Source organism: Temnothorax curvispinosus, unplaced genomic scaffold (assembly GCF_003070985.1).
Source record: "Temnothorax curvispinosus isolate PA1 unplaced genomic scaffold, ASM307098v1 QBEX01007708.1, whole genome shotgun sequence".
NCBI classification, from domain to species: domain Eukaryota; kingdom Metazoa; phylum Arthropoda; class Insecta; order Hymenoptera; family Formicidae; genus Temnothorax; species Temnothorax curvispinosus.
The window spans coordinates 28,583-50,000 of record NW_020217488.1 but is presented as its reverse complement, the minus strand read 5'-3'; the positions used below and the strand labels follow the sequence as shown (position 1 = coordinate 50,000).

General features: G+C 39.8%; 1 protein-coding gene across 1 annotated transcript; it reads left to right on the top strand.

Moving 5' to 3' along the window:
- Positions 1-6,201: 6,201 nt before the first annotated feature.
- Positions 6,202-14,801, top strand: LOC112457275 (laccase-15-like). Its single transcript, XM_025020207.1, has 2 exons — positions 6,202-6,447; positions 14,600-14,801. The coding sequence occupies exons 1-2, from the start codon at positions 6,219-6,221 to the stop codon at positions 14,755-14,757; spliced, it is 387 nt and encodes a 128-aa protein (XP_024875975.1). The 5' UTR covers positions 6,202-6,218; the 3' UTR covers positions 14,758-14,801.
- Positions 14,802-21,418: the final 6,617 nt, after the last annotated feature.

Sequence of the window (21,418 nt, the reverse complement as noted above, 5' to 3'; positions counted from 1 at the left end):
TAGTCGCGCCATGTAGTAAAAATCCCTGTCTGGAATTGCGGCCCCTTTGACGCGTCGTGTCGCCGGATTTATAGTTACGGACCCGACAAGGCTGATGAAAATCTGGTCACGTATGCCCCGTCTGTCAGTAATTCGTCATCTGGAAGGTCCCTTTTAGTCGTCTGAGCAAATAGGTAGTTTGATAATAAAATAATAAAAATAAAAAGAAAGGAATGTGTAAGGATCAAGGCTCACTCGCCGATCAATAACTGTCCGTGCTCAGTTTACTTATCCTATTCTTAAAAGCTATCTAGGCGCATATAAATTTCCACGAAAAAGGAAAATTGTGGAGTTCGCAGGACGTAACATAGTTTTTGAAGAAAAATTATTTCCTTTTAAAGAGACAAATTATCATGAAGAAGAACAAGAACCAGAAGATATGATAAACCTATTACTGTCTGTAGAAGAATCAGAGGAAAATAGAAACATTGATCAATGTGACGGACCAAGGCATAAAGAAGATGAAGATTGGCAGGATGCTCAAAACGGTATAGTAAAAGATGAAGAAAACATCAGCAAAAACGAAGAACACCAAATGAGAGAAAATGAAGAGGAAGAAGCAGAAACAGGTCTAAAAAGATCGAAAAGAAACAGGAAGAAGAAAGAATGTGGCAGTTGCCATACTGTAAGCTGTATACTGCAAGATGAACTGAAAAATGTGGAAGAAGCCATATCTCGTCCAGATTCAAACAAATAGAGAGAAGCTATGAAGAAAAAAATAGAAAGTATGAAGAAGAATAAATGCTGGAAAATTGTAAAAAGACCACAGAACAAAAATATTATTGGATCAAGATGGGTGTTTAAATTGAAGAAAAATGAAGATAGAGAAATCGAACAATATAAGGCGAGACTTATGGCGCAAGGATATGGTCAAATACCAGGAACTGACTATAACGAGATGTACAGCCCTGTTGTTAGGAAAGAGTCTATTAGATTGATGATTGCCGTGTCGGTAGAAAAGGGATGGCAGCAGGAGCACTGGGATGTCGCTACAGCTTATCTCCATAGTCCACTACAAGATCAAGTATTCATGGAGCAACCGAAATTCTTTGAAAAAGAGCATGCGGATGAGTACGTCTGCAAATTAACCAAGAGTTTGTATGGTCTACATCAAGCTAGAAGGAATTGAAACAAATATCTAGACAATCACCTGAAGAGTTATGCTTGGTGCAATCGGTAAGTGACCCATGCATTTACTACGACCCGGAAGGAGATTTGGTAGTAGGAACTTATGTTGACGACATTTTAGTATGGGGTAAGCAAGAAAAAATTAATGCACTAAAAAACATTTGGAGAAAAAAATAAGTATAAAATCACTTGGTAAGATATTTCATTTACTGTCACTAAGAGTTAACAGGCCAGAAGATGATACCGTGACGCTGGATCAAAGAAACTTCTCAGTTAACTTACTGCAAAAATTTAGAATGAATCAATGTCGCGGACTATCAACGCCATTGGAAATCAAGCCCGAAGTTAATGAATCAAGTTGTAAGACGCCTTTTCCAGAAAAAATCTATTGATGAGCAACAGGCAGTTTGTTATACTTGGCGAATAACACCAGACCGGACCTGTCACATCCAGTAAGCAGACAGTGTCAGCATAACAATAACCCAACGATTACTAATTGGAAAGGAGTACAACATATCCTTAGATATTTACAAAACACGGAAGATTACTGTCTCACATATAAAAAGCAGGGGAAGCCAATCGAGGTATACGTCGATTTTGATCGGGCAGGAGACGCTAAAGGAAGAAAGTCATACAGCGACCTAGTAATAAACTTAGCAGGAGGAGTAGTTATGTGGGTATCTAGGAAGCAGGGAAGTGTAGCGCTTTTAACGGTAGAGGCTGAGTATATAAGTTTAGCAGACGGTTTAAAAGAAGTTTTATGGGTAAAAGGAATTTTAACTGAACTGGGACTAGATGAATTTATAGGACAGCCATGTAGTGTAAACATAGATAATCAAGGGGCTATGTCATTAGCCAAAAATAAGTGAACTTCAAAGCGTTCTAAACACATTGATGTTAGGCATCATGTTGTAAGAGAACTAGTTAAGAGAAGAGAAATTGATTTAAAGTATGTTAAGTCAAGCGATAACGTAGCGGATACATTAACAAAACCTTTAAATGGACCAAAGACTAAGTTGTTAGCTAAGCAGTTAAGGACTGAACAGCGTGCAATTCTAGAATTGATTTTTTGTATTGAGAAATGTTAACCAGGTACAAATTTTATGTTTATTTACGCGATTTGAGAGCATATAGTTTAGTTGTTAAATATATTCGAGCCGATTGATAATAATTATATTATTCCATGTCTTTTGTTTGAAGTTTAGTTATTGCCTGCGAACTTCAAATATATACAAACTTGTGAATATTCGCGCTACATTTTTATTATACATTTTGTAGACTTTTGGCAGATTATTATTACAGACCAACAAAGGAAAGTGTGAAAAGAAAGTGTCGATTAGTAATATAATCTTGAAGTTGGCGCGTACATATGTGAGTGGTGGCGTTGTAGTAGTAGCGTGGTTATTCGTGGCGTTGTTGTTGTGATATCGTTAATTCCCGCGCGCGAGTCGATCTCTGTTCACTCTCCACCATTAACGCACGTTAAGCGTGAAATAAAGATATATACGTTTCTACGCAAGTAATTGTTCGTCTTTGAATACTCTGCACCCGTCAAAAGTGTTACCTTCGAACCCTATTAGCAGCAGGAGCTGGTCTAACGCGTTGACTAATTATTCTTTCTCCTAACAACTTCAAATTAATGTATTTTTTTTTGTGACTGATTAGTTCTTGACCAACTTGCTCATCTGTTACTTCATCGTCGTAAATTACTAATTCCGTTAAACTCTCTTCTAATGATTTCCACAAATCTTCTAATTTATTTAATCGCAATCTTACTTCTTCGACTTCAACTTCGTCGAGCTCTATTCCCTTTAAGAAATTTTCTACTCGCGTGAAACCAGGCTTTGCTATCCTTTTTCTTTGCTTATAAATTTTCATTAAATCAACGTTTTGCGCCATTCTGATATAATCGTGTGACTTGTGTCACACATAACCTCCTTTCCCACTGTGGTAGGCCTGCGTTCGTGCAGTTGTGCACGATGGACTCTTCCTATATAGTAATGGCTTCGTCCACTTCGTTGAAATGATGGATGCCTTCGTCTGCGTCTTTGAAGAATGGACTCGTGCTCGTTGTAAACTTGTCCTCGTCGTTGATAATGGGCTCGTCCTCGTCTTTGCATGAACTCGTTCGCTTCGTTAATCTCAGCGACATTCGCTAATTGCTGCTGATTTCTTTCGGTTAGCGTAGATAGACTCCTACGGCTTCGTAAAAATCCTTTGTTTCTCGTCCCTTTATTCTCGCCTGTATCCGTTAAACACGTCGGACTTAACCGGCTGTGCTTTTCATTCTCAGTTCTACGTCTGGGATCCGGCTCGAAGGACCATTAATATTTTCGTAGTTTACTGTGGTTTTCTTGGGACTGGAATAGTAGGGTAACTTTTGTGATGATTCTTTGTACACAGTAGATCGTTTTATTTTGTGATATAAAGCTTGCTTGCTTGCTTGCGTACGATACTGGCGCTTTTTTAGTATTGACTTTTACCGCGCTTCGCGCCAATGCACACACTCGCCACCACTCATCACACGCCATCACACGCTACATACCAACAGCGCCGCGAACAAGACCGCAAAACACAAATATGAAAGCAAAGACGAGACATCAAATAAACCTAATATTTACTAATCGAAATAAATATAATGGACTCGACACGAAACATTTATTGTTATCGACTAATGATTGGCAATGTATACAAAACGCTGCGACGTTTCAACCCTTGGATCGGGCCCTTTTCAAGCATGCAACTGACAATCAATACAGAACAAAATGTACTCATTTGTCACCAACTCACACACGTAAAGTATAAGTTTCAGAACACACGAGTTTTACTCGATTCAATTAATATTTCAACTTGCCTACAATACGAATTACGCTACAGATTACTTTCTCGTTCTCTTCAACTTTTACAAGACAGCAAATGCATATGAATGTGATTTTGGATGCACCTTCTAATATATAATACATATTATATGATATATTGATGATCACACATACATACATACACACACACAATCTGTCACGTACTACGTTTATGCGAGCGTTACTTTTGTAGTAACTTATACGATAATTCCTCCACGTAAACGAGTGAATTATTGTAAGTTACTACAGAAGTAACGCTCGCGTAAACATAATAAACGGTCACGACTATCACTATATATCTCCGACCCGCTGATATTTTGCCTCTTGTGACACCCACATCCTAATTTCGTGGCACTTCAATCCTTGCGTGGCGCAACCGAAATTTGGATTTAAACAATCGTACTTATTGTTAGTAGTATTTAACGATGAGAGATCACGGTGTTACGCGCGAACGCGATATGTATTTCTAGGTTATAACTGACTGACAGCGCGCTGTCCGCATAAACGCACTGAGCGACGAGCGCACACTTACGCGTATATGTTGTTTCTTTTCAGTGTAGCAACATTATCATGGAAGGAACCCGGGGGGACGCTCCGTATTTAAATAAGGCCCGTGTGTTTATACGGGCCGTATTTAAATCTCGGACTTTGTAACGGGGTCTATACACGTACGTGTTTGGCTCGCAAGTCTGGCTCAGCGAACTTAATTCGCGAGCCGGACTTGACGTTTTTTCACCACCCATGAAAGGAAAATGTGTGAATTTGGCTCATCTGACGCCGAGCCCGTCTCGTGACATCCCATCCATGAACAAGTAGAAGCCGAGCCGAGCCGGACTTGCGAGCTAAACACGTATGTGTATAAACCCGCTAAGATAATATAAAAGATGTTTAAAATTATTGTTGTTAATGTACTTATTGTTGTACTTACATTTCTTAAACTTCTTAAAATCTCTTGCATTTTGTAACAATCTTGAATGTTGTACGAGTACGATATATCTTCGCGTGTACTTGCGAGACACTACCGTTAACCTCACTTCGACTCGTGACAGCTCGTTGTGATAATCGTCGAGACCACGCTCGAAACTGGTGACGATACTAGCACCGCTAATGTCAAAAAAGTGAAAAAGATACACTACTAGCGCCGTGGCAAAAATAGCAAACGGAGAACGTGGACGTTTCTTAATTGTAAAATTTAACATTTTAGACTTTGCATTGTAATACCTGTGCTTATAGGGCACATGAGGGAAAAATAAACAATTTTATTATATAAATCGACCCCATGCTATCGATCAAGCCTACTTAGAACTTGATCCGTTCACTGGTTATTGAGATCTCAAGATCTCGGGTTCTCACAACTCGTGCGTTTGCGTAAATGAGTCACGGTGCGTCTCACTCCGCGCGTACTTGGCGCGAGACACTACCGTGTCTCTTGATAACCTTAATAATCAGAACGCCTAAAGGCGCAACCCGAACACAAAGAAAAAATTTTATTTACTGAATCGAATAAAAGTTAAAAACCAATTAAGAATCAAAAAGAAACATAAAGAAATCTTTTTCTCTGTGTATGTGTGTGTGCACACATTTTTTTCAAATATTTTTTAAATATATTAATATGGATAGAGGTTCTTACCGTGAAACTTTTGTATAAACATTTTTTGATATCTTGAATGCTTTTTGAGATATATCAAGAAAAGCAAAAAGACATTCTATATGAGAGGTAGTTTCACTCCTCCTTAGAACTGTTCTCGAGACGCTAAAATTTTCTAAGCTAAAACTAAAAATTTCTAAAGTCATCTATTTACTCTTTTCTTTACATATGTGTAAAGTTTTATAAAAATTAGAATTTTCACGAGATTGCCTTGTCAGTTTTTTTTTGCCATATAAGTGCATGATTTTATAAATCACTTTCTAAAACTTGAAGACTGAAAATTAGCACTTTATGTTTTTCAAATGTTGTTTTTTTGTAACCAAATCAATTTTAATTAATTAAAATTTAGTGCGTTTTTCTAGAGATATTCAAAGTAGTAATTCCTAGTATTTTATATTGCATATGTACGCGTACATAATTTTAGTGCATAATTCGAGAAAATTGACTAACATAAGTGAAGAATTTAACACATTACAATGTATACATAACAAATTGTTATTAATTAGAAAATAAAATGTTATAATGTTACAGATCCTCTTACAGACATGAATCACCCTTTTCATCTGCATGGTTATAGTTTCTGCGTAATGTATGCTGGTCAATTTATCAATGCACGTAATAAAGACGATATAACAGATGAGGATGTAGCCAGAGAAATAATTGCTCACAAGAATCGGTTGCAAAGTGGTTATTATCAAAATTGCGCTCCTAAAGATACTATGATCGTGCCAAATACTGGTTTTGTCATCATACGCTTTAAAGCAGATAACCCAGGTTAATAATTTATTACATTTATACACAAATATTTATTATTATTAATCAAACATACCAAATTATAATTTTTACAAATAAATTTTGCGTAGACAAAACGTAAATACACATTCCGCTACTATTGTATTAAGCCTTTTGTGACGAATAATTACTTTCGTTACCGTTTGCAAGACTGATCCTGTACGATTTGATTTTTGTTTTTATTAGTTATAAAATTAATTTCCATCAGTAAAGAATATATTCAAATAAATTATTTTATTAAATATAAAATTTAAATAAATAATGTCTAAATAATAATGTCTTGAATAATTTAAGAAATTTTGACAAAGACGATATTTTGCCTGACAAAAAAATAAACTCTACGCTAACTCGGCGCAGACATTGTGCCCGCCGTATACTAGATACTCGTAAATTGTTCTTTCGTACAGCAATAACATACAGACCGACAACTTCGTCGTCACAAAAGTAATTTTAAATTGGAACTATCTTTTATTAATATTTAATGTATTAATATCTAATATATTAACATCTGATACATTAATATCTGATATATTAATATCTAATATATTAATATCTAATATATGCAGAGCAGAAAGTGGTAATATGGAATTCTGCTGATAATATGGAACCCCTCAATATTTTAAGAACACTGTTAGCTGTGCTTTAAAGGTAACAGCTAGAACTTGTTTATTAAGAGAGAATACCCAATTAGAAAATTCAAAAAAATTGATTGTTCAATTTTTGCATTCCAAGCAAGGTGGAGGACTTATATTATGGACCTGGAATTGATGATTCTATGTAAGTTGAAAAATTTTCGCGATTTATTTATTGTTCAATTTTCAAACGCGTTTTTCTCGAAACCATATTAAAAATCGGTTACCAATTATATCTCGGCAACCACTGAACCGATCAATTTAAAATTTATAGAGGTTATTCTATACATAATTATCTAGTCTTTGTCGTAAAATTTTTTTTTAAGTGACTTAGTTTTTTTTATCGGCAAAATAAACCCGAATTTTTCCCTAAAAATCAAACCCTTAAATTCAAACGCCCACCATTTTGTCAAAAATCAATATTTTCAAAAACCCCTACGACAAAGACTAAATTATAGTGTCAATTTTAATAATCTTTTTGGTTTTTTTTATTCTGATGATTACAAATGAAATGGGAGTGGTCACCGCGGAGGACCTTTTTTTTGCGGCAGTCGACAGAACCCATGAATACTCCGCCAATATTGAATATTTTTTAATAAAAAAAATTTAACATATTCTTTAACACTTTTATGTAGAAAAAATATCAATACCATAATTCATATAGGTTTCCTTAAAAAAATTCACAAAAATTGCCTTTTTTTGCGCTTCTAATTGGGTATTCCCCCTTAAGTTACTCTTTAGACGTTAAAGCGCTAAGTTTATTAATTTTTTAATGGCAGTAGATTAATTAACATATTTCTATTTTGTCGATTTTCAAACCTTTGAAGAATATATAAAACTTTGTTTATTTGTAACTGTCCATAATTAACAGATAACTTTTAGGGCCAGACACTTAACATGCATTGTCACAACTTTTTCACTCCCGGAGCGGTCCGGGGCGTGTGACGGATCAAAAAAGAAAAGGAGAGAAGGATGATAGACCTCTCCAATGATTCTCTCGCACCTCCGACGTTACACGAACGAACCGAATTTTATTGTTGGGCGCTAGACGCGTAAATTCGCGTCCGCAAAACCGCGATAAACCAAAAGGAAACGCAAAACGAAATAAGTTGGTGTGCGAGGGAATGGCTAGCTCGACCTAATAGCAGGGCGAGGTTGATGAAGAGCAGCGCGATACTCGGCGGAGTGACACGTAAATCATGAACTCAATTGCTAACAAATAAAGTAACATTTATTGTTTAATAAAACAAGGGCCATCCTGGCTTTCATTAATAAGAAAAATAATAGCGCGGTTGATAACGCGGGCGTCAATTTCTAAACCACAAAATGATAGTAACGCGGACGCCAGAAAAACACGGAGAATTACATAATTTTGTAAACGCGCGGAAAGCGCCGTTATCGAGAAAATAATACTAGTAGAAAACTAAACTTACAAAGTCTTCGAAATCATAGAAATCACACAGATAGTAATATTACACAGATAATATCACAGAGATAATAATAGAGTATTAAACTGACGAATAATGTAAAATATCGGCGCAAGTTACGACCAAATACGACATAACTGGAGTAAACGCGAAATAATAGCGTAAAATGCCGCGAAATGATAGCGCGTCACGCTCGGAGCGCGTGAACGCAAGATCCCAAGCCGTACAGGGATTCTGTCGCCAAATTCTTAATCTAACGCGAGTAATTAGGACCGAACGCAACAAGGACTTGTCGAAACATTCGGCATGACCCACGGAATACTAGAACTAGTGCGAAGATACTATAGCGGACGCGAAAATATGGAGTTACCGCGAGTAATATCTAAATGCAACTATTCTAACGCGAAAAGTAACCGAACACGAATAATATTTTAACTTGAATAATATCCTAACGCAAGCACTATCTGAACGCAATCATTCTGACGCGAATCGCATTCTCTCATAATCCAACCACGCGAATAACATTCTTCAACCAACGCGAATAACATTCTTCAACCGACGCGAATAACACTCTCACGCAATTAAACCAACGCAAAGAACATTCTTACGCAATTAATATAGCGCGTGGAATCTAAACCCCGACCGGGCGAATTACGACGCACCGCGAAACACGCGGTCGCGAACACGAAGGTCGCGAGAAACGGCATATTCACGATATCGAAAGTCGTCATTAACGCGCCCATCACGATCTCCAGGAGCTTGCGAATTTCGGTCGCGATCCCACGACCACGAGATCATTCCGGTGCCCCTCGCTTTCGCTGTCGATCGCCAAATCAACGCCTTATATATCGGCGAATAACGCTAATTATCGCGATTACTACCGAGCGAGAGCGCGCCCCGGAGAGCGGTGTCGTGGCTTTACAAGTACGCAAAATTACTTGAGGCAACCTCACCGTAGGTCAGCTCCCTCCCGAGGATTCTCACCGTCGTCCCAAGGGTCAGCAGATTCTTCTTCTTCTTCTTCTTTCTGCCCCGAATGGATTTTCGGTTCCACAGCTTTATAACAAGAAAACTGGGGGACTATCCGGGGGAATAGTCGCCCTCTTGCGTATTTCATCCTTTACTCCTTCTCCACGTGTCGATAAAGAAGAGAGCCAAGCTCCATATCAATCACTTACAATCACTCAAAATTTATAATAACATTTACGATATTCTTGTTAAGGTTGATAAATAAATATACGGCAGAAAAGGGTGCCAAAAGTTTACGTTTGAATAATTTATGATAACTTCATTTCTTTCTTTGCAGTATAGCTCGCCTGACCAAAATTCGCATAACCCAAAAATAAGTTTAATAACATTAGGAAAAGCATATCCGACAATAATTCGGGAAATAATATCTAGTCAATAACTATCGAAATTAAATTTAGCTAAGTAATATATATCAATTCCTGTCTCGTAAGAATTCTCCATATAAAAGTTACCCGGACCAATAGAGCAGAGCACTAAGTAAATCCAATGTGATTATTGCTATTCAAAGCATGATTCGGTTTATTTATTTATTTATTTTTTTATAAATCCGCACGGGGCAAAGTTTACAATAGTTAAAAGATTTAGCATTACATAACGTCATAAGGACACAACTCCTACAGTTCCATTGTAAAAATTTTCCGAGGCCTGATTAAATGTGATTATTTAATTTTACTAAAGATTAAACCGAGATATTTTAGCAAAGCCGCAGCTTTGTATTTATCTAACTTGCCTGAGTTATAAAGAAAACGTAGGTCATGTAATATAATATCAGGGGAATGTGTTTGATAAGAACTCGAGATTAGATTCAACTAAATTAGGTTCAATGGGAGACAAATCTCCTTCAAGGTTCAATTCCGCAGTGGAAGGACGTATAGTATCGTTCAACGGAGAGTGAGAAACACTTGAGACCACACTATCCGCTCTCTTGGAGCATTTACTAATACCAGAACTTTCACTCTGGGCCCTTCCGAAGTCGAAACCACTCCAAATCATATAGGCCTGACCCCTGAGCAGATTCACCGCTTGTTGACAGGAATTGATACCTCTAGACCTGATAATTCTCTTCGCCTGGGCGTAAGAGGAATTTGTATATGACATCACAGTATTAATTATCTTGTGTTCGGTAAAAACCGGGCAAGAAAAATCTGTGGAGATATGACCTCCACTGCAATTTACGCACTTAGGATCCGAGTTACAGACTCCAGAAGGATGTTCAAGGTAACATTTATCACATGACTTATTACTTCTGCATGAAAGGGTGGAATGTCCTCATCTAAAACAATTTGTGCATCTACGAACTTTATTAATATATGGGAATATCTTACATTTGATCTTCCATACATATGTAGGAAGGCAGAAGGTTTGACGAAAAAACCACTTTAACAGAAGTTGAACCCTTCAATTCATTACTGGATCCATCGCGGAATCTGAGTCTCTCCAAAGAGCAGATCTCAATCGGGACACCTGGCCACAAAATACATTCTCGTAATTCATCAATGGAAAGAGAGGGGTCTACATCCCTAATCACCCCAACTCGGAAGATCTTGTAATTCGGAGCGGAAGTTAGTAGTCCGGGCGAAAGAGTATTTTTACTAGATAAAAATTCTTTCGCCTCTACGTACGAGGAAAAATAAACGCATATTAAGTTCCGACCTAATCTTCGAATCGAAACAACGCTGCTATACTTTGCGAATAATACTTTGCCTATAATGTTCATAGGATGTAAATTACCTATATTCAGAGAGGTCGAGAGAGACTCTATATGTACCGGATAAGGCGCGATGATTGACTTCGAGTATCTATTATTTAATTGTGAAAGCACAAATTTCTTTCTACCGGTAGGTTGACTCTCACGAGGGAGAGATTTATTCAAATCCATAGAGGGATCTTTCACATTCTCTGTATCGTTACGGCGACGTTTAGGATCGTTTCCGTCCTTGGGCGATTTGCGGCTCGAATTCTTCGGCATTCTATTATTGACATACAAGTCAGGAAATGTGAGCAAAAACACCCGAACGAACTCGTCGAGAGAGACAGCACAAAGTAAATACAGCAACAAGCCAGCAAATACGCGGGAGGGATCTCAAGCTACCATATGATAAATTGTGATGGATCTTAAACCAAAAGCTTTAAACGTAAAATGTAAAGTATTCCCGTCGCAAAAGAAGGGATAATACAAAGTATATAATAATGTGTAAATAAAGTCGACGGGGCGTAAACAGAAATAGAAAGCGCCGTTGGAATGCGGCGATTCGCACTTAATACCAAAATAATAAAGGAAACGCTGAATAATTGTAATTTAACTATTAACATATGTCGCAAAATAAGTACGTTATGATAGGACTAACACTGCGGGTATTATTTATGAAAACGCAAATAAACTTTTATAAGTATAAAATTTATCAGTGTTGAGTAATTCAACTGTAACTCAAGGCGCGTGTAAAAGAAATAAACGAAGAAATCATTCAACAAGAGGACAGTAATATATCAGTTCTTCTGATTAATAGCAAAATACCATTCGGAAGTAAATAAGAGAATTCTCGTCGCAGTGAGAGAATAATAGAAGTAAATATAATAATGCGTAAATAAGGTCGAAGGGACCCAAATAGGAAATACCGTTAGAATGCAGCGATACGCACTTAAAACTAAAAAATAAAGAATACGCTGAATAATTGTAAATTAACTATCTATATATACCGCAAAATAAGCACATTACGATAGGACTAACACTGCGAGAATTGTTTAAGAAAACGCAAATGAACTTTTATAAATATTATATAATTTATCAATGTTGAATAATTCAACTGTAACTCAAGACGTGTGCAAAAGAAAGAAACGAAAAAAAAATCATTAAACAAAAGGACAGTAATAATATTAGACCGTCTGATTGATACTTTGCTTTATGACTCACCCCCTCGGGAGAATAATCGTATATCAGGTAGTCGGCATTCCGTGTAGAATCTATCCACGAGCGCTCAGAAATAATCCGCCGATATTCTCTGTGAGCACCGTGACAGTTACTCCAGTCCTCCAGAGATTACTCCAAAAAGGCACAATTCCGGCTATTCCAGAATTACAGGGCCGCTCCAGAAAAGCCGGTGCTTTAGGCAATAAAGCAGCCGCTCCGAAGATTAGCTCCAACAGAATGGAGTCAAGCAAGATCCATCACAGGAAGAAAAAAAAAAGGCCACCGCTTGTCATGAGCAGATGAGAGCCGTACGTCCAAACGCGACGAACGCTCACGGTGGTCTTCGGGTCAGCAGATAGTCGCCAGGAATCATCGTAACTCAAGATATCGTGACGGGAAGACGCGAACGCTATCGAGGACGATCCAAGAGTGCTCCCGAATTTTCGCTCGATGGCGGAATCGATAGCGCGCCCCACCCCGGGCGTACGCAGTCCCGCGGCGCTATAGCGCGGACCAATTAGGGGTGAGCTCGCAGGCTCGCGGTGTATCCTTGCGCAGGGCCGACAATCACGGCTCCCGCAGGGCGTTTAATGGGCCCTTCGCTTGCGCGGCGATTTTCCGGAATCCTTTCCGGCAGCGGACGGGACGCTAGTCTTTCCGGTGCTCCTCCGTCTCGGGCCGGGGATGGTGGCCATCCACCCCGGAGTCCAGTCTGCGGTGGAGGATGGCAGGTGGCTTTGTTCTACCCTGGTACCTGGGGCCTTGCTGGCTACGGGTCCGTCCGCCGCTGTATCACGCGTCGCGCGCGAGCCTTCCGGTGCTCCTTCGCTCTCGGCGGCCCGTGAGTTTTGCTTCGATCCGCTCTGGCGATTTACTCCTCGGCTTGATTCTCTTGGTCGGTTCCATCCCCTGTACTCCCTCGTAGGAAATCGGCGTCTCGCCTCGGTGAGGCGCCGCACAGTATACAAAATAGAAAAATAAAGGGATCAGAATAACGTAACGCGATTACAAAATGCCCCTGGAGATCTTGCATCGACTCATTGAACCTTGTAACGGCGGCGCGCCGCGGCGGGGCGCTGCAACGATGCAGCAAAACTGCAACGTCACAACATATATGATGTTATCTAACATTTCCTGTTTAAGAATATTTAGTCTTTTTCGTTTTGCTGTAGTTGCTATTGTTTTTCAAGATAGCAATGTTTGTATTAAGGATTCCCAAGGTGGGTCAATGTAGTCTCTGGGCTTACAATAATAAATGTGCAGGAACAGAGAAAAAAGAATACGTATATGATTTTTGTCGATAGACGAAAAAAGTGAATTTTCTCTTTTAAATATTTTTTTATTATATAATCACATTTTTTGATAAAACAATATATTTTTTATTATGTATTTCTTTTACAATAGTTGGTTTTAAATAAATTACTTTTTTGAAAGACATTCAACGTTTTATGAGTTTTTTTTAAATTTCCCGCACTTAAAAAATAGTGGGCTCCATATTACCAGTCATATGCCCTATGACTCAACTGCTCACTCTTCGATAACCTTTATATAGCTTTCCTTGTAAGTAAAGAATTATAAATTGAAAATTTGAAATAGATTGCCAATAGAATAAGAAACCTAAAGGCCTCCGCACAATAAAAAATATAAGGAACAAGAAACAGATATTAGCGATTAGGACTAAAGAATCAAGAATAAAGTTGGATGCACGATGAAAAATACAGGCAACAAAAACAGGGAATAAGACATGCAATAGTTATTTGTGTAACAAGTGAGGTAACTTACACTTCCTATTTTATGTTGCAAGTGCCTGGAAAGTGGTCTATTACGCACGCGTAGCGTGCGTAATGGAACACTTTCCATGCACGTGTTGCATAATAGATTTTTAACCTATCGGAAGTCGTGTATTAATGCTACATAGGCTTTATTCCTGATTTCTTATTTCTAGTTGCTAATATCTGTTCCTCGTTCCTTACATTTTTCATTGTGCGGGGGCCTTAAGCATACTATATAGGATTAACAAAAATTAAGCTTATAATTTGCAAAAAATCGCTCAAAAACGAAGTGGGATTCCATATTACCATATTTCCTTTCCGCTATTCTTCAAATAAATATGAACTAAGAATATGTATCTCTTGCAGGCTGGTGGTTCTTTCATTGTCATTTTTCATGGCACACCGCAACTGGAATGAATGTTGTTTTACATGTTGGTACAGAATATGATCTCCCAGACATACCACTACACTTTCCACAGTGTTACAATTGGACACCACCTATTATCATGAATAATTATTACTGATAATTATTATGATAATTATAATTATTATAACAATTATAATTATGGTAAATATAATTATATTTGCTTAAAAAGTATAATCTTGCCATTAAATAAAATTATTATTGTATAAGATGCATATTTTACTGTATATATAAATATGAATAAATAAATAGAAAAACTACTAAAGTATATTATTGAAATTATTGATTTGTAATAAGAAATTATTAATAATGTATAGCAGTAGTAGCAGTAGTAGCAGTAGTAGCAGTAGTAGTAGTAGTAGCAGTAAGAAAGTGGGTGGTTCCACTAGAGTCCCCGACAGTACCTAGATCTTACTGATCCTTTGTACCTTCCCACTCTTTTATTTGCTAGGTGTTTGGGGCCAGCCCTGAGCCTAGTACCAGATTTATCATGTCTGTCACCCTAGCACTTTTCAGGTCCTGGAAACGTTCGTCCCCAAGTTTTGTATCTTTTGCATTTAAGTGCCGGACAGTGGCACAGTATATGCACGTTATTTTCTTTCTCGTCCCGACATAGGCGGCACTCTTTTTGTTCCGCGAGTCTGAGATTGAATAAATGAGCTCTGAGTAAGGCGGAGTGGCCCGTGAGCAGCCCTACCGTCACTCTGAGTTTTTGTTTATTCAGCGCCAGTAGTTCTTTAGCTCTATCTGGTCTGCTGTTTTTTATCAGAATCCTGGCCTGGCGGCAGGTTTTTAAAGTTTCCCACCTGATCAAGTGCTCCCTTTTCAGACAGCTTTTAATGACTTATTTTCCTGCTGTGAAGGGTGTTCCCGCCACCTGGTTAGATGGTGTTTCATTTGCTCCCTTCTTAGCCAGTATATCTGCGGTTTCGTTGCCGGGTATTTCTTCATGCTTAAGCACTCATACCAAGGTGACCTTATTAGGTTCACTTAGTCTCTCTAACGCCAACATGCAATCCCAAACCAGTGCTGATTCGATAGTTGCTTTTGCTAGCTGTCGTGCCGCGCCTTGAATGGGAGCTCAGGGCCGTCACCGGGTTCGTTCGGATCCGCAGGAAGGCGAAAGAAACACTCTCTGACCAAATTGGTTGTAATAGTGGCGCCTAATAAACGGCTGGTTCTGATTACACTCGATTCACTTCTTACACAACCCTGACTTGCGGGTTAAAGATACGATACACAGAATAACGCGCTACGTGCTCTCGGTGGTAACTGTCGCTTATCGGAAAGGCGGGCCTTTTAACGAGCGGTGTCGCTTCCTCGTTGCTGACTCGGCTGTCAGCGCTTTTGCTTCTGGGCTCAGGTCAGTTGCCCGGCGACCTGGTGAAGCCCGGAATGCCACTTAAGATATCTTTGGCAATAGCCGGAACTCTTGCGCTGACCGCCCAGTGTCGCAAGGCCGACTCGGCTTCCGCATTACAACATCCCTCCCCCCGTGGAAAAAGAAAAACTGAGGCATGAGGTTTTTCGTTAATATTTGTGTTGTTTTCTTTTTCCATAAAAGTTACATTATTCTATTTTTCCAGTTGTTTGCGGAAGTCGTGTCGCGTGTTCTTTTTCGTTTTTTTTTTTTATTATCTATATTATAGTAATTCCTATTCCTATTATGATTACAACTATGGACACGGAGCCCACGGGATATATTACATTTTTATTAGATAGGAAGCTGACTTGGCTGTCCTCTAGCTCCTTGCTTATTTCCTCGAGATTCAGGCTTAGTTTAGTTAGTTCCGCGGGATCATTGATCACCGGTTCCAGCCGTAGTTCTGTACCTAATTTTTTATTATTTTCAAAATTTTGTGTTATTGTTTTAAAAGTCAAGTTAAATTGTGGTAAATGCGTTTGTATGTACTTGATGTACTCTTGTTTTTTCGTGCATAGCGTTAAGTCTGTCGTCGTCAGTTTACAATTTTCGTTTAACTTAATTTTCCCGGTTCTATTTATTTCGATTTTATTTTCGGCCTGATCTTTACACTGTATGGTTACCTGTTGTTTATATGGGGTAGAAAACAGCCATGCCTGCGGTTCTGCTAACGTTATCCAGAACGTCACATTCTATTGAATGTGACGTCACTCGCAATTATTTCTTTGTGCTCGGATATAAATCTGCACCTCGCAGGGTGCGTGCGGTCGGCATGCGTGCATTTATCCAAGTTTCTTTTAGTGTTAGGTAGTTTCTATTTTCTTTGTTTATAGCTAATAGAGTGTGAGAGGTTTTTGGGATTATAAATATATTTTTATTGTCGTACACCGGCAGGGGGGTTACTCGCACGATTTCATAGTTGGGATAGGTAATGATTGGGAACGTTAGGATCGTGTAGACGTTAGGGTTGTCATAATAGGCGTTTATTTTTACAAATTTTTCGATGGTGTACCAATTATCTATTTGTATTTTGAAGAGGAAATGCGCGCCTCAGGATAGGGTGGGTCGTCGCTTCTCTTAATTCCGATACTAAAGTTTCAAGTGGCAATAGTCGCACGAGAATTATGCCGTGTTTCGCATAGGTCAGGTATTCTAACGTGTCTTCTACGTCGCTTACTAATTTAGCTATTATTGTGCTTATTACTAGAAGGTGTTCGTCTAATTCTTCGCGGCGTACTAATTTTGCTAGTCGTTGCTGTACTCGTTTCGTGACGTTTGCTATAAGGTTTTCGTTCTTGCTTAGTGTCTGCTCTAAGGTCTCTATGTGTCCTAACGTGGCGTTTACAATTTTTATTTGGTGCTTTGCCGCGTGCTGTATCGTTTTTTGCTGATTATTTATTATTTCTAACTGTTCTTGTATCCGTCGTGCGTCGTCGGCATCCATTGTTCCAAACAGGGTTTTACCTATTGTGCCTACCGCATCTATTAATCCGCGTCGACTCGTCGTTATCTTATATACGGTTTGTAATCGTAATAGCAGTTGCGTCAGTTTTGTATTATTGTCTTCTGTTACGCGGAGAATGTTGTGACATGCGTCTCGGCTGTCGTCGTCTACGTTGTTGCGTAGCCCTTTGACCTGTTCGATGTAATTTTGAAGTAGATGGTATCTTATTTCAAATGCCGCGACGTCGATTCTGATGACTAATTTCCATGTGGTTTCCTTTACCTGCATGGTTCCAATTTTCTCAAAATAAAGTCCCGGTTCATCGTTAAATGATGTTACTTCGTACGGTGGCATCGGTTCGGATGTCATCGCTCTTGCGAGGTGTAACACGATGATGGGTATCCTGTAATCGGAATGCTTTCTTGGAGTCTATCTTTTGCTGACCGCGGTCTCTCGCGAGTTGCTACTTTTATATCGTTTGACGGATTGCTTCAGTCCGAGTTTGTCGTTAGTTTCGTACGTTTTAATTTTTTTAATATGCCCCCGCTTGAGTATGTGCCAGTTCGGGCTGACGCTGTAGACCCGAATGAGAGTCGGGCTGACGAGGAGGATGAAACTACCCCCCCGGTCTTAGTAGTGCCCGAGAGGTCAGAGTATCCGGGCCTTATTACGGGCCGCGTCCGTTACACCGCTGGTATGCGAGAGTTTTGGGTTGAGCCAGGTCGACGTGCACCGGATAATATGATGCTGTTTTTGATGCTCGCTCGGCTTCGTTTTCTATTGCTGACTGGTCAGGGGCATGGTGCTCCTCGTGAAGATTAACGTAAGTCTTTTTATTTTGCTACTTTTGGACTATGTTCTGCTTTTGGTATTTTTCCTAGCTATGTCTTTCTCTCTCTGCATCTCTAATTCTCGATAAAGGCTTTCAAATAGTTAGGGTGGACGCGTAGTGTTTTCCGTTTTATCTTAATCGTATAGTTCACGTCACTGTGTTTCTCGATAATTAGATATGGTCTGATCCATTGGGACTCAAGTTTTTTCGATCGTCCGCGTCGTACCGTCTCCTCATATAGTAGTACTTTGTCGCCTACTCTAAATGTTTCTTCGTTAACTTTCTTATCGAATTGCTGTTTCGCTTTTACCTTTTCCTGCTTAGTGTGTTCCCTTGCGACTTGGTTTGTTGCGCGAATTCGTTCTCGCAGTTCCTGCGCGTAATCCTCGTATGAATACGTTAGTTTTGGGGACTTTGACAATGCTGTCGGTAGGTTAGCACGATGTCCATAGACCAATTCAAACGGCGTGAATCCTGTTGTCGTGTGGAGGCGTTGTGTTATAGGTAAACATCGCGTAGGGTATCCATTCGTCCCAGTCGGTTTGATCTTCGTTTATATAATGCGTCAGGTATTCCGCTAAAGTACGATGCGATCTTTCTAACGCTCCGTTACTTTCCGGAGGGTATGCTGTCGTCTGAATCTTTTCGATTTTTAGTAGTTTGCACGTATTCTTGAACATTTCACTTGTGAAATTCGTGCCTTAGCCCGTGAGAATTTTCTCCGGTATCCCGTGTTCCAAAACTACTTTTGTAACGAAAGCTTTGGCGACTGTATTTGCTTCCTGGTTTTCTACCGGTATCGCCTTGCTGAATTTCGTTAGGTTATCTTGAAATGTCAGGATATATTTATTTCCACTATTTGTAATAGTCAGTGGGCCTACGATGTCGAGCGCACATTTCTCAAATGGTGTATCTGTAATAATTAATGGCATTTTTGTTTTTCGGCTTAATTTATTTTTCTGGCAGTGCTCGCATTTGTTTATGTATGCTTCTACACCTCTCGTTATACCGCTCCAGTTGTGCTGTAACCGGATCTGGTTCAACGTACGCGTGACTCCTTGGTGTCCTCCTGTAGGTGAGTCGTGATATTCGTACATTATTTGCTGTTTTTCCTCTTCCGAATATTCTCTCTGGGCGTCATCTTTTTGCTGCGTTGCATTTATCGTTGATGCCTCCGGTATCGGGTTTCGGCTTAGCGCGTCGGCGTTCACATTATTATTCTTTCCGGTTTTGTGAACGATCTCGTAATCGTACTCTTCCAGCTTGAGTCTCCATCTGATTAATCTCAAACCGGGGTCGGTTACATTAAATAGCCAGATCAATGGCTTGTGATCTGTTATTATTTTGAATTTGATGCCATATAGGTAGGGACGGAAATGTTTTACCGCCCACACGATGGCTAGTAATTCCTTTTCGGTCGTGTTATAATTTTGTTCCGCTTTGCATAACACTCTGCTGGCGTAAGCGATCGGTCGATCCTGGCCTACTGGCCCTTGTGAGAGCACGGCGTAATCTGATGCGTCCGTTGTCACTAAGAATTCGTTGTCGAAATCAGGCCGGGTAATTCAACACGGGTGCCGTCGTTAATTTCTCTTTTAATGACTCGAACGCGTTCTGCTGGTCTATTGACCAAGTAAACTTTTCGCCTTTTCTCGTGAGCCGTGTCAAAGGCTTTTCTATCTTTGAAAAATTTTCTATGAATTTGCGGTAGTACCCGGCTAGACCGATGAAAGATTGTATATCCTTCACTTTTCTCGGGATCGAAAATTCTCTTATCGCTCGCAGCTTCGACAGGTCCGGGGATATTTCTCCCTCGGAAATTACGTGCCCGAGATAGACTTCCTTTTTCCGCAAGAACGCACATTTATTCGGCTGTAACTTCAGATTAAATTTGCGGAGTCTGATTAATACCGCGATTAGGCGTGTGAGGTGCTCTTTTAGGGTTGCTCCGTAAATTACGATATCATCGATGCATGTATACGAAACATTTTAGACCTAACAATCCGGCTAGTACCGCGTACATTAGCCTCTGGAATGCTGCTGGCGCGTTTTTTAATCCAAACGGCATTCGGTTAAACTCGAAATGTCCGTCCGGGGTGGAGTCGGGTTGCCGTCTTACTCTTGTGGTCCTCGTGCATCGGGATTTGATAGTATCCTGATGCTAGATCTACACCGTGAAATACTTCGCGTTGCCTAGTTGGTCGAGTATGTCGGTGATATTCGGCATGGGGAAAGAGTCTCCGATGGTTAGGTCGTTTACCTTCCGAAAGTCTATCACGACTCGAAATTTGATTTTGCCAGACGCGTCAGGTTTTTTGGCAACGATTATTATCGGCGCGTTCCACTGGCTTGCGCTAGGGCGGATTATTCCGTCGTCTAGCATTTTCTGTATCTGTTTCTTTATTTCGGCCTTATGCTTCTCCGGTAGCCGATATGGTTTCACGTTCACCGGCGCGCTATCGGGTCGCGTATTTATTTCATGCTTTATTGCCGTAGTCGCGCTCAGTTTGTCGTCTTCTAAATAGAACACATTGCAGTAATCGTCGCAGATTTGTTCTATCGCTTCGCGCTTTTCCTTATTTAAATGATCGAGTTCTAGTTGCTCGCGTAATTTCTCGCGTCGCGCGGTAATGGGCTCGCGTTCCTTGGTCGCGTGTAACGTGAGAACATCGGCGGAGTCATTTACCGGCATGTCTTCTAATGTTACATGTGGTGTGAGTATCTCGACCGGCTTGTCCGTAACGTTTAATATGTTTACCGGACATTTAAATTCGACGGGTTTCACTAGACAATGGCCAATGAATACTCCTGGCGCCGGCTCACCGCTTTTCACGATGCCGACTCTGTTATGGTCGGATACTGCTTCCACGATGGTCTCACTGCGGGGCGGTAAAGTCACCCTCCGATACGGTCAAAGTTTGAATGTGGCTTTACCTATCTTTAATTGCTTCGACGTGTTTGATATGTCGGCCTTGTGCTTCGTCAGAAAGTAATTTCCGAGTATCCCTTCGTACTCGATCGGGAAATCGTCCTTCACCACGTACACGGTGTGGCGCGTTTTG